Source organism: Aureococcus anophagefferens (genome assembly GCF_000186865.1).
Source record: "Aureococcus anophagefferens unplaced genomic scaffold AURANscaffold_5, whole genome shotgun sequence".
In the NCBI taxonomy this organism is placed as follows: Eukaryota; class Pelagophyceae; order Pelagomonadales; family Pelagomonadaceae; genus Aureococcus; species Aureococcus anophagefferens.
The window spans coordinates 1295075-1308038 of NW_008705565.1; the positions used below are offsets into that span (position 1 = coordinate 1295075).

A 12964-nucleotide genomic window follows, 5' to 3' on the forward strand; every position below is an offset into this window, starting at 1 on the left:
CGCTGTCGCGGAGCCGACGAGCGGAGAAGCTGCTGAAGATGAAGGAGGACCGACGAATCCGCCAGGAGATCGTCCGCGCGGCGCGCGGCATGACGCTCCCCGTCCTCGGCAGCGGCACGAAGCAGCACGGCTCCATGTCGAGCTTCATCACCGAGGCGCCGTCCGGCGACCTCTGAGGCGGGGAGCGCTCTTCGGGGGTCGTTTGTTGTGCTCCCGCGGCGCGCGCGCGCGGCGTAAGGCCGGCGCGAACTTCTTCTCGCGGGTGGTCGACCTTGTTTTTTTTTGCTTTGCTTCGCCGGCGGGAGATGGACGCGCGGTCGTCCTCGATGGTCTCGCGATGGCCTCGCACGCGCAGGACCACTGCGGCACCATCGGCGCCGAGAAGTGCGCGAGATGGCGAGGCAAACTTTGGTTGCCACAAATCGTCGACGCGCCCGAGGTGTGAGCCCCTCTTCTTGACAGAGCCCAGCGGCCGGCGCGCGCGTGCACCGCGCTGACACAGCTCTCGGTCGAGCGGTCGCCTCGCTTCCGCGCGCGAAGCGGCGGCGGCGCGCCGCGCGGCGTGGCTCGGGCGCGGCGGCGCAGCGACCGCCATGGCCCTCGGCGCCCAGCCCAAGCTGGCCGCGGGCGGCATCCTGTCGCTGATGATCGTGGGCCTCGTGTCCCTCTTCCAGAGCGTCGGCGTCCTCTTCGGCACGTCCTGCCTCTTCAGCCTCGTGCTCATCGTCGTCTTCCTCACGTCCGAGGGGTCGCCCCTGCTCTACGCGCAGGAGGCCGAGAACCGGTTCTGGACCGTCGTCGCCATGCTGCTGAGCAGCGCCGTCTTCTTCTCCGAGGACAGCCCGCTGCGCATCGGCAACCACAGCCCCGTGCTCGGCGTGACCTTCGTCCGGCGCCCCGCGTCTCCGAAGTCTCGCGGCGCCTCCGCCGAATCTCCGCGCGCTGTAGGTGTCGATCTTCACGCTCTGGATCTCCTGGTACGACCGGTGGCTCCGGCGGCGGCGGCTCGTGCGGACGCCCCACTTTAGCCGGCAGCGGAGCCGCGAGTCGCTGCGGCCGGACCTCGACGAGCAGATCCAGGCGCTCGCGCGCGTCGACGACGCGCTGATGCGCCTGGACCACTACTACATCCCGTCGACGATCACGCGGCTCTGGCGGCGGCGCGAGACCGTGCGGCTGGAGCGCTTCATCATCGAGACGCTCCAGGACGCGACGGCGGACGAGTTGAATTCGCTGCTCCGCCGCGTGAAGCTCGGGCTCCTCGTCTACAAGCTCAAGGACGAGGGCGGGTCCGTGAGCCGGGAGGCGGGGACCGAGGACAACTGGCGCAAGCGGAGCCCGTCCTACTACTGGACGTCGAGCCGGGAGGCGCGCGGCGCGCGCACGGAGCTCGTCGACCTGCTCGCGGTGCAGCGCGTCGCGGACCTCAACGTCCACTCGCGCGTCGTGCTGCTCGACGCGCTCCAGCAGATGCCGCTGGCCGCCTGCCCGGGGCGCGCCGAGCTCTGGGTGCGCAACGTGATCTTGTGGACCAAGGGCGACGAGCTCACGGAGCTCAAGACGCTCTGCGACCTCAAGGGCGACGTCCACAGCCTCCACCGCCTGGTGTACCACGACATCAGCCAGGGCCACGTGCGCCGCGAGATCCTCAAGCACATCCAGCGCGAGGCGTCCGTGCACGCGGCGCACCGGCTCCTGTCGACGAGGATCTCGCGGCTCCGGTCCGCGCGGCGCGGCGACCGCAAGGTCCTGAGCGACATCGACGACACGCTGATGAGCAGCGGCGGCGTCTACCCGGCGGGCATCGACCGGCGCTGGCCCCGCAAGGCCGTCTACCCGGGCGTGCTCGCGTTCTTCCGGGAGCTGGATTTGGGCGCGGCGGGCGAGCGCGACGGCGAGCAGCTCACGTTCGCGCCGTCGGCGCCGTCGGGGCGCCTGGGGAACCTCGTCTTCCTGAGCGCGCGGCCCCACGTCTTCGGCGACCTCGCGGAGCGGTCGTCCTACGCCAAGTTCACGCACCTGCTCCAGTCGCGGCGGCTCCACGCGATGCCGACGATGCTCACGGGCGACCTGAAGACGGGCGGCGAGATGATGCTCCGGGGCGACATGGAGCCCTTAGCGCAGAAGAAGGCGCAGAACTTCCTCGAGTTCCAGTCGCTCTACCCGGAGTTCGACTTCGTCTTCGTCGGCGACAACGGGCAGGGCGACGCGCGCGCCGCGGAGCTCATGGCCGCGGCGTCGAACCCGCGCGGCGGCAAGCTCGAGCGCGCCTACATGCACGTCGTCCAGCCCATCGACCGCACGCACCGGGGCCGCCACCACGAGGACGCGCACAGCGCGCGCGCGGCCTGGGACAAGGCGGGCGTCTGCTTCGTCGAGACGTTCGTCGACGCGGCCATCGACGCGACGCAGCACAAGCTCATCGGGCCCCGGGGGCTGCGGCGCGTCGGGCTGGCGGCGAAGCTCGACTTCGAGCTCGTGCAGTGGGAGAAGAACGACCGCCGCATCGACTACCGGCGCGTCGAGCTCGACGACGCGCTCCGGCGCTGCAACCGCGTGCTCGTGAAGAAGTACGGCCTCGACCCCGTGCCCCTCTGCGAGCCGACGGCGATCCCGTCGTCGCCCTACGACCAGCGGCCGAGGACGAAGCTCCCCGCGCCGGGCTCGGCCGTGCGGACGCCCTTCGGCGGCGGCATCCTCCTCCGCAGCCGCAAGGACGGCGTCGCCGAGGTCGCGCTCGACTGGCGCCTCCAGGACAACGAGCCCGCCTACGGCTTCTTCAACGCCAGCGCCATCTCCACGGTCTCCAAGTCCGCGCGCTTCTTCAAGCGCGACCGCTCCGCGTCCAACGACTTCTTAGGCTAGGCGACGATCCGGAGCCGCCCGCCCGCGCCGCTTTTTGATGCGCCGCGGCCGGTTCGCCTCCGGGTTAATCGCCGTGTTTTTTTCTCTCTTCGTTCAGGTGCGGGGTTGTGCGGACAGATGCCTCCACGGCCAGTCCGCGCGCGGCGGCGGCGCCGCGCGATTGACCCCCGGCTCGCAAGCGGCCGGCAATTTTCGAGCTGGCTGCGGCAGCGAGCGTATGGTGAGCGCGATCAGCAGCTTTAGTGACGTGCACTAGCTCTCTCGTCGCTCCGCTCCGCCACCGTATCGTCGCTCAAGTCGCGCTTCGACTTGCGCACTTTACGTCGCGCGCGCCGCCTCCCGCACGCCGATAAACGCCACCTGTAGCCCACCCGCTCTCCAACCATGGGCGGCGGCAACTCGAAGGCGGACCTCGCGGACATCCTCGTCATGCTGTCGCAGAGCGACGTCAGCCCGGACGCGCACGACTTCTGGGACGAGCTCTGGAAGCTGAGCACGACGCCCGAGGACGTCTTCGAGCTGATCAGCCCCGACGACGTGCGGCAGCTCAAGCGGGAGCGGCCGGAGAACGTCGTGACGCTCTTCACGCAGGCCGTCGCGCAGCTCTGCCAGATCGTGCACACGCCCGTGCCCATGTATTTCGGCCAGGCGTCGAACTGCCTGCGGATCCTGACGCGGCTCCTGCCGTTCCTCCTGGAGGACGGCGGCGACGACTTCTGCGAGCAGCTGTGCTGGGGCGTCGAGGAGCCCGAGGAGGGCCGGGGCGAGGGTGGCGAGGAGGAGGACGGCGGCGCCGAGCCCCTGGCGCGGCTCATCGTGCACGCGGCGCTCCACCTGCTCTTCCTGCCGGCGTTCACCGTCGACGCCACCGCGTTCGAGGGCGAGGCCGAGGACGCGCCCGTGCCCGCGCGCGCGCTCTGGGCGCCGGGCCTGGGGTGCCCGCCGGACGTCGTGCCGACGTCGTCCGTGGCCTTCGACCGGAACCGCGTCGAGGTGCTCCGGCTCCTGCTCGCGGCGTCGTGCGAGCCGCTCTACGAGTCCGCGGACGGCTTCGACCGCTGGAGCTCGCGCTGGCTCGGCGTCGCGACGGCGCCGGACGCGCCCAACGCGAAGCTGCTGCTCTACTCGCTGCTCAACGTCGTCTGCGGCTACGACCCCATCGGCCTCGGCGTGCCCTACGGCGGGCACTTGTCCGACGAGGCGCCGACGCAGGCGGTCTACGCGGCGGCGCAGGTGCTCATCGCTTTGTTGGACTACGGCGAGTCGCCCAAGGTCGGGCCCCATCCGGAGGGGCGGCGCAACGTCTTCCGCGAGCTCCTGGGGGAGATCGACGACCCGGACTACCTCGAGTTCCTCTTCGAGGGTTTGTGCCGGCTGCTCAACAACGTGCACGAGGCGTTGAACACGACCCTGCCCGGGTCCCTGAGCCAGATCGAGTGCTACCAGGAGGTGCTCGTGATCCTCTGGAAATTGCTGGAGGAGAACGACCACTTCGCGCCCCACGCGCTCCGCGAGTGCGACGTCACGCGCGCCGTCGTGCCCGTCGCGTTCCTCATGTACGAGGCGCGCAAGGACGCGGCGCGCGTGGGCCTGGTGCACATCTGCACCTTCGTGCTGCTGAAGCTGAGCGGCGAGCGGAGCTTCTGCGTGGCGCTGAACAAGCCCTACGAGGCGCGCCTGCCCGCGGACCTGCCGCTCTTCTCGGGGTCGCACGTCGACCTGCTCGTCGTCGTGCTCCACAAGATGGTCGTCAACGGCGGCGACCGCCTCGCGCCCCTCTACAACTGCTTCCTGACGGTGCTGTGCAACCTGAGCCCCTACGCCAAGTGCATCGACCTCGTGGCCGCGGTGAAGCTCGTGAACCTCTTCGAGCTCTTCACGTCGCCGAAATTCCTCTACGCGGCGGAGGCGAACCACGTCTACGTGAGCCTGCTCCTCGAGCTCTTCAACAACGTCATCCAGTACCAGTACGGCGGCAACGCCCACCTCGTCTACGCCATCGTCCGCCGCAAGCCCGTCTTCGACGCGCTCGAGCAGCTCACGCTGCCGCGCGCGATCACCGCCGCCGTCGAGCGCGAGCACGCGCGCCGCGGCGCCGCGAAGCCCGCGCCGTCCCAAACGCCGCCGGCGCCGCCGGCGAACGGCGACGCGTCGGACGCGCCGCCGGCGCCGCCGGTGCCCCACGGCGCGGAGCCCGACGCGGACGAGGACGCGGCGGCGGAGCGCGCCGCGGAGCTCAAGGCGCTGCCGGGCACGGCGGCCTTCGTGCCGAGCCAGGACTGGCTCGACCGCGTCAAGGCCGAGCTGCCCCTGTCGACGATCATGCGCCTCCTGAAACACCTCGGCCCCCAGATCGACGAGCTCTGCGCGCGGTCCGAGTTCAGCCTCGACGAGGCCGCGATCCTCGACTTCATCAAGAACACGACCATGGTCGGCCTCCTCCCCGTGCCCCACGCCATCGTCATCCGCAAATACACGCCCAACACCTTCACCTCCCTCTGGTTCACCGCCTTCCTCTGGGGCGTCATCTTCCTCCAGAACCAGGTCCTCCCCCTCTTCGACGGCAACTCCATCCGGCTCTTCACCGTGTCCGTGGTGTGAGAGGTCGCCGGTACCGCGCGCGGTCCGACGTAACCGGATCGCGCTCTTAATCACGACTCGCCTTCCCCGGAGGATAACAACGTTCGCGCGTCCCGCGGCGCCGCCCGGCCGCCGCGTCGAGCTCCACCTTTAGGCCCGGAGAGCAGTCGCGGTAGAGGTCACCGAGGCATCGGCCGCCGCGGTGTAGGCCCGGAGGGCAGTCGCGGTAGAGGTCGCCGAGGCATCGGCCGCCGCGGTGACGCGGCACTTGCCGCCGTGCCTTTCGAGGAGTCGCGCGTCTAACGTATTTCTCTCTCGAATGCGCTGCTGGTCTTCGGTCGACGGCGCTTTCAACGCGAACGGGTTCATGTTGTGTTTCGGCAATTCAGATTCTTTTGCCCACGTCATGGTCGATTGCACGCACGTCCAAAAGTCGTCGAGGCGGTCCGTGGTACCCACGAAGTCAACGTCGTGTCGAAGGATGTCGTCGGCCCTCGCAAGGTCGCAGACGGGGAGAGATAGATGCTTGTAACTTCGCGTGTTGTAAAACAGATAGCGGCACTGACCGTCGCGAGTGTTCGCGGCTTTCTGGGAGACGTGCGAGCCGTCAAAGTCGGTATGGTAGCGCGACGTAGACGCGGCCCAGTCAACGGAGTCCCGGAGCACCACTCCGACCTTCAGGTCGCAGCCTCGCGCGTCGAGGTACCGGCGCAGCGGGCGGATCAAGTCGGACGTGCCGTTCATCCCCGGCATCCTGTGGTGGTAATGGACGGCAAACGTTGGGCGCGGTTTGCGAAGCTCCCTTCGAAAAAGCAAGAGCCTCTGCTCGAAGACGGGGGACTTGACGGGTCTCGCGTTCAACCACGCCTTCAACGGCCCGCGAGACGCCCCCGTCAAGACGTCGAACGGAGGCCACGACTCTTGCTGATGTTTATCTCTGAAAAGGTTCAAATTCACGTAGGTAAATGCGTGCTGCTTCTCGGGGGCGGAGGGAGTCGAGGCGTCGGTCATGGCGACGGCTACAAAGGCGACAAAGAGCATTTCGAGCTGCTTCATGAGAGCGTTGCCCGCAGGCCGCCGTCACACGCCGTTTCGAGCCGCAAAGTCGTCTGCGCGACGCTTCGCGCGGCCGTAACCGGCGGCGGCGCGCGGGCGACTACTGGAGACGCGGCCCAGTGAGTGCCCTGATCGTGCTGTGCACTTGAAGTCAAACCAACGTGGTGTGCGGCCTGCGGAGCCTTCGCGGCCGTAGTCGTGCTGCACTCGCCTCGGAGTTTCGCCCGAGAGAGGCATCCCCGGCCATGCGTCCCCACCGTCACTACCTTAGCGCGTCCCAGAGCGCCGCCCGCCGCGCGTCGGCCGCGTCGAGCTCGCCGAGGAGCGCGCGGTCCGACGTAACCGGATCGCGCACCTAGGAGTCGCGCGGGCCGCGCCAGAAGGAGAAGATGTTGATGAAGACGTCCTCGGGGACATCGTGAGCCGGGTTGAAGAGGCGAGCGAGGTGCGGGGGGGCGTGGGACACGGAAGCTCGTCCGCGCTCGAGGAGCGCAGGAAGGTTCCGACGGATCTCGAGGAACTCATTCCGCGGCGCGTCGACGTAGGCTTTCCAGCCCCCGGCCGCGCGAACCTCGGCGAGGAGCGCGGCCACTGCCGTGTAGCCACAGTCTCGCGCTAGTTCCTCGGCATCTTCGTCTACGTCGTTGCGCATGTCCAGCGACGCGCCCCGGCTCAATAGCAGCTTGCAGAGGTCATACGCTTCATTCCAAACAGCGACGTGGAGCGCAGTCTCATCCTCATCATCCACCGCGTCGACCAGAGCACCGTTATCGAGCAAGAGAATCACGGCGTCGTGTCGACCGCAACTTGTAGCGACGTGCAGCGGCTTCCACTGTTGGCACGGGCTCGGCCTAACGCTGAGGTTCGGGTCGGCGCCGCGCTCCAGGAGCCATTTCATGAGTCGCAACCACCCATATTTCGCCGCATGGTACATGAATGTTCTTGTTAAACCACCATACTCCACGGGATCATCGACTCCGACTTCGCCTCTCGCATAGGCGGCGCGCGTTTGGTCCAGGAATTGGCGCTCAGCCGCGTCCATCGATCCCCACCGCTTCGTTCCACAAAAAGCGCGACGTAGACCTTGACGGCGACACCCCCAGCAGCCCTCTCCGTGCTGAGGCCCAGATGATCCGAGCAGCGTGACCGAGTCAACGCCGGCTGCACCATTCGTGATGATGCAGGTTCAAGTTATCGAGGTTTTGGGGCAGCCTATTAAATCGCTCTCGCGCGCGATAGCCGCCCCAACTCGAATTCTGGACCGCGCGCGCCGTGTTTCGTCAGCGCTCGAACCATGGAATCGCCTAGCACGTCGTCGCTGACCATCCAGCAGCAGCCGCGCTCCGAGGACGACGGCGACGAGACCGTCTGCTGCGGCATCTTCGAGAAGGACGAGGAGGACGTCGAGTTTGGGTGTGTTGCAGTGTCGGCGCATAGGCGCCTACGAGGCTACGTAGCCTCGGCTCGAGCCTCTGGATCCTACGTAGGCGCCGCTTTTGAGGGGCTACGTAGGCGCCTACGCGCCTACGTAGCCTCGACCGGAACCTACGGACCTATGACCTACGCGCCCACGCAGGTGTGTTGTCGGCCCGGTCCTCCTATCCGTCCTCATCGTGGTCTGCGGCACCGCCAGCACGATCACGAGCAAGCTCCAGTACGAGGTCCGGTCCGCGGGCTTCGTCCAGTGCAAGTACCACGACGACGACGGCCACGCGGACGACGACCTCACGCGGCGCGAGTGCTTGTTCACCAAGCCCTGGTTCCAGACGCTGGTCATGAAGATCGCCATGTCGACGTGCCTCGTCATCTCCATGGTCGCCAAGTACTTCAACAAGCGCGCCAAGGCCGCGTCCGCGCCGAGCGACCCGGAGCTCGGCGCGGGCCTCCTCGGCGGCGAGAAGCGGGCCGCGGCGGGCGAGCCGACGATCAAGTCCATCATCTTCATCGCCATCCCCGCGCTCACGGACCTGCTCCAGACGGTCCTGAGCCAGGCGGGCCTCATCTGGGTGAGCTCGTCGGCGTACCAGATGACGCGCGGCTCCGTCATCGTCTTCACCTGCGCGCTCTCCGTGCGCTACATGGGCAAGAAGATGGAGGCCGTCCACTGGGTCTCCGTGATCATCGTCTGCCTCGCGATCGTCGTCGTCGGCGTGAGCGGCGTCTTCGGCGCGTCCGACTCCGGCGGCTCGTCCGCGGGCGAATACATCCTCGGCCTCCTGCTCATCCTCCTGGGCCAGGTCGTCGGCGCCGTGCAGTTCGTCCTCGAGGAGTGGCTCATGAACGAGTGCGACGTCACGCCGACGCTGCTGGTCGGCTGGGAGGGCGTCTGGGGAGTCGGCTACTTCCTCATCCTCGCGCCCGTGCTCTCGTACACGCCGACGGTCAACGACGACGGCGAGCTCGCGTCCGCGTCGACGATCTGGCACGAGAACTTCGCCGAGACCTGGGACCAGCTCAAGAACTCGACGGACCTCATTATTCTGACCATCGCGTCCATGGTCGCGCTCCTCGTCTACAACCTCGTCGGCAACATGGTCACGAAGCAGCTCTCCGCGATCATGCGCTCCATCCTCGAGTCGTGCCGCACGCTCGGCGTCTGGGTCACGTCCATCGTCATCTACTACGGCTGGCACGACTCCAAGAGCGGCGAGGAGTGGACCAACTGGTCCTACCTCGAGTTCGTCGGCTTCGTCCTGCTGGTCTACGGCACGGTCGCGTACAAGGAGATCCTGCCCATCCCGGGCATCTCCAAGACCGCGCCGTCCGAGGCCGAACAGTAGGCCGGTCGTCCGCGCTCCGCCCGTCGCTTTCCCCGCCGCTCTTCCCCGACACCGACCGCTTCCCCAGGAGGCGCTGTAAATAGTGGGCTCCGAACGTGTACCACGACGTGGACACGAAGTGCAAGTTAACGTTCAACAACCTGGCCAAAATAAGCGATGATGGCAATCGAGTAGCTCGATCACTGCCGCAGCCACCGCATAAAAAAAGACCACATCGACGATGGGCAAGCGTCCGCCGAAGAACGCCAACCCCGGCGGCGGCAAGAAGAAGAAGCGCAGCCGCGTGCAGCGCGACTACGACGACGGCGACGACGTCATGGTCGATTCGGCGCCGCCCAAGGGCCGCGGGCCGCGCGAGACGCAGGGCCGCATGGAGGCGTTGCGCACGCGCTGGACGCGCGTGCGCGAGGCGAGCTACCTCCAGGCGCAGGCGAAGCGCTTCGAGAAGCCCAAGCCCGCGCCGAAGCCCAAGGGCAAGACGCAGACGCAGCGGCGCACGGAGCGGCGCCGCGCGGCGCTCGGCGAGGCGCCGGCGCGGTCCTGGCCGACGAAGCGCGAGGTGCGCGCGCAGGCCGCGGGCGGCGTCGCCTTCGAGGACGCGGCGGCGGAGCTCGGCATCGGCGCGCGCGGCGAGGACGACGACGGCGAGGTCCCGGAGGAGGCGTCCGGGTCCGAGGAGGAGGAGGACGGCGAGGAGGAGGAGGAGGCGGAGGTCGACGAGGACGCCGAGGAAGAAGAGGGCATCGAGGTGGAGGAGGAGGAAGACGAAGAAGAGGAGGAAGAGGAGGAGGAGGAGGAGGAGGACTTCGACGACGACGACGGCGACGACGGCGACGACGCCGCGCGCGACCGCGCGGCGGCGATGGACCGCCAGTTCGGCGCGGCGCTCGGCGCCGCGGAGGTCGCGGCCCTGGGCGCGCGGCGCGCGGGCCGCGACTACGCGGCCGTCGGCGCCGGGTCCGGCGCGGCGAAGAACTGGTCGGCGTCGCCGGGCTCGGACCTCGGCGGCCTGGAGCGCCTCGAGTCCGAGGAGCGGCGCCTCGGCGCGGCCGTGCGGGCGGCCCTCGGCGCGCCGTCGACGACGCAGCGGGCGCTGTTGCGCAGCCTGGGCGCCTACCGCGACGTGCTCGCGACGTGCGTGACGCCCTCGGGCGACACGGCGCGCGAGCCGCTGCTCCGGGCGACGCTCGCGCACGCCGTCGACCACGTGCTCCGGTCCCAGGCGCGCCAGCGGCGCCACGACCGCAGGGTCGCCGACACCGCCGCGGCGCCCGTCGAGGCGCGCAAGGGCGTCGCGCGGTCCGCGCCGCTGGAGGCGCCCGAGCCCACGGAGCGCTTCAAGACGCTGCTCGACGACGGCGCCGACGGCGGCGCCGACGGCGGCGCGCCGCGGGACCAGGGCCTGACGCGGGCGCGCGTGCTCGTGCTCGTGCCGACGCGCAAGGCCGCGCTCGAGGTCTGCGAAACGCTCGCGGAGCTCTGCGGCGGCGCGACGAGCCGCCTGGGCCGGCTCCGGCGCGAGTGCGGGCCCGGCGACGACGACGAGGAGGGCGGCGCGACGAAGCGCGAGGGCCCGCCGGACTGGGAGGCGGTCTTCGGCGGCAACTGCGACGACGACGCGTCGGTCGGCGTCGCGCTGGTGCCGGGGAAGCGGCGCGCGTGCAAGTTCTTCGCGGACTACGAGCGCAACGGCGCGGACGTGGTCGTGGCGACGCCGCTGAACGTGCGCCTCGCGGCGGAGCGCGCCGAGCGGCCCTGCCTCGACCATCTCGGGAGCGTCGAGCTCGCCGTGCTCGACATGGCGGACGTGCTACTGTACCAGAACTGGGACCACGTCGAGCGCGCGCTGGGCGCCTGCAACGGCCCGCCGTCGGCCGTGGACGCCGACGTGTCGCGCGTGCGCGAGCCCTACCTGGACGGCCACGGCGCCGCGTGCCGCCAGCTCGTCGCGCTGTCGCGGTTCGCGGACGCGCGGCTCCGGAGCCTCGTCGACGCGCCGGGCCCGGGGTCGCTGCGGAACCGCGCGGGCGCCGTGCGCCTCGCGGCGCCGCCGACGGCCGACGCCGCCTCGGGGCTGGGCCTGGCCGCGGCGCGCGAGGGCGAGCACGTCTTCCAGTCGCTGCGCGCGTCCGCGCCGGCGCGCGCGGCCGACGCGAAGGTGCGCTACTTCCGCGACGACGTCCTGTCGCCCCAGTTCGTCCAGTCGCTCCGCGACGACAGCCGCGACGACCGCACGCTCGTCTACTGCGCGTCGTACCCGGAGTTCGTCGCGTGCCGCGCCGCGCTCCGCGCCAAGGGCGCGCCCTTCCTCGCCATCCACGAGTACAGCCGCGGCTCCGAGGTGTCGCGCGCGCGGAGCCGCTTCTTCCACGGCGAGCAGCGGCTCCTGCTCTACAGCGGCCGCGCGCACTTCTACCACCGCTACCGCGTCCGCGGCGCGACGAACTTCGTCTTCGTGTCCCCGCCGGACCACGCCCACTTCTACCCGGAGCTCCTCGACCTCGCGAAGCGCGCGGACGAGCCGACGCGGTCGCTGTGCCTCTACACGCGCTTCGACGCCCTGGCCCTGGAGCGCGTCCTCGGCGCGACGCGCGCGGCCGCGTGCCTCCGCAAGGACGCCCACGCGGGCAACCACGCCCACGTGTTTACGTCGTAAGGTTGACACAGGAGCTTGTTGTGTGATTGCAACTGCGACCGCGCCCGCGCCGTCGTAGGCTGGTCGCGGAGCAGGAGTCCTAGCAGGCTCCTAGCAGGCGTCGGAGTGTCGGCAATCGCCAATCCCAATTTTTCGCCACTACTATTGTTTGGGCATGCACCAGCTGGCTGGCACGTTCGCCGAGTTACCCCGCAAACCCACCTGGATAAGCGGCTTGCCAGGCACTGCGTGGCTCCCATCGAGCTTGGATATCAAGTCGCGCCGCCGTCGCCGAGGCCATCATGCGGAACAGTGAGCCGAAGGACGATGACATCATTTCCACTCATGAGGGGCCTCGCACTTATGCCGAGGTGGTAGCAAAATACGGCGAGGATGAAGCACTTTATGCGTGGAACACCTATCAGGACAAGCAAACGCCGATCTTGGCGTTGGCCGCCGTTCAGGGATCTCGCGCGTCGCGTTCTTTCGTGGCGCCCGGCGCGAACGCAAATCTGCCGCGGCTCATCTTACGAGTGGATGACGACGAGCCCATCCCCCTCATGGTCGAGGATCAAAGCGGCGCGCTCGTGCCCGCGGCCGATTTCTACGAGTGGATCCGACAGCAGTTCTGCGAGCTCTGCGCCCTGCGGCATGCGATCCACGAGAACGCCATGGGATGGCAATTCCCGCATCAGATATTCATGGATCTTTGGGACGACCTCCGCGAGGAAGGTCACTTCCAGCCGATCCCGCACACATTCGACCTCTTATTCGCGCACATGAGCCATTCTGTTCCCTTTTGGATGTTAGACTCTCACACAGATCGACTCCGGGAGCGCGAACTCGAATCCGCGCGCGAGATCTTCACACAGCACCTGGGCACGGAGGATCCGCTCCGAATCATCAGACCGTATCTCGGTGGCGTCGACCTGAGCGACGCTACCTTTCTGCCGCGCGCCGAACTCCCGGCGGTCTTCGACCACTTGATGGCCACGTTTCGAAAGGAAGAAGGGGATCACGGCTATAACGCCGCGATTCGCATCTACGC

General features: G+C 68.7%; 2 protein-coding genes across 2 annotated transcripts; both read left to right on the top strand.

Annotated features, from left to right (window-relative positions):
• Window positions 1-432: 432 nt before the first annotated feature.
• AURANDRAFT_71160 (hypothetical protein) lies at window positions 433-9281 on the top strand (the record flags this gene model as incomplete). The annotated part of the gene is made up of 6 exons (XM_009036668.1): window positions 433-887; window positions 949-2802; window positions 3232-5460; window positions 6407-6447; window positions 7810-7914; window positions 8078-9281. The coding sequence occupies 6 exons, from the start codon at window positions 594-596 to the stop codon at window positions 9279-9281; spliced, it is 5727 nt and encodes a 1908-aa protein (XP_009034916.1).
• A 316-nt stretch (window positions 9282-9597) lies between these two features.
• On the top strand, window positions 9598-11937 carry AURANDRAFT_62634 (hypothetical protein; the record flags this gene model as incomplete). Its single annotated transcript, XM_009036669.1, has 1 exon — window positions 9598-11937. The coding sequence occupies one exon, from the start codon at window positions 9598-9600 to the stop codon at window positions 11935-11937; it is 2340 nt and encodes a 779-aa protein (XP_009034917.1).
• Between the last annotated feature and the right edge of the window lie 1027 nt (window positions 11938-12964).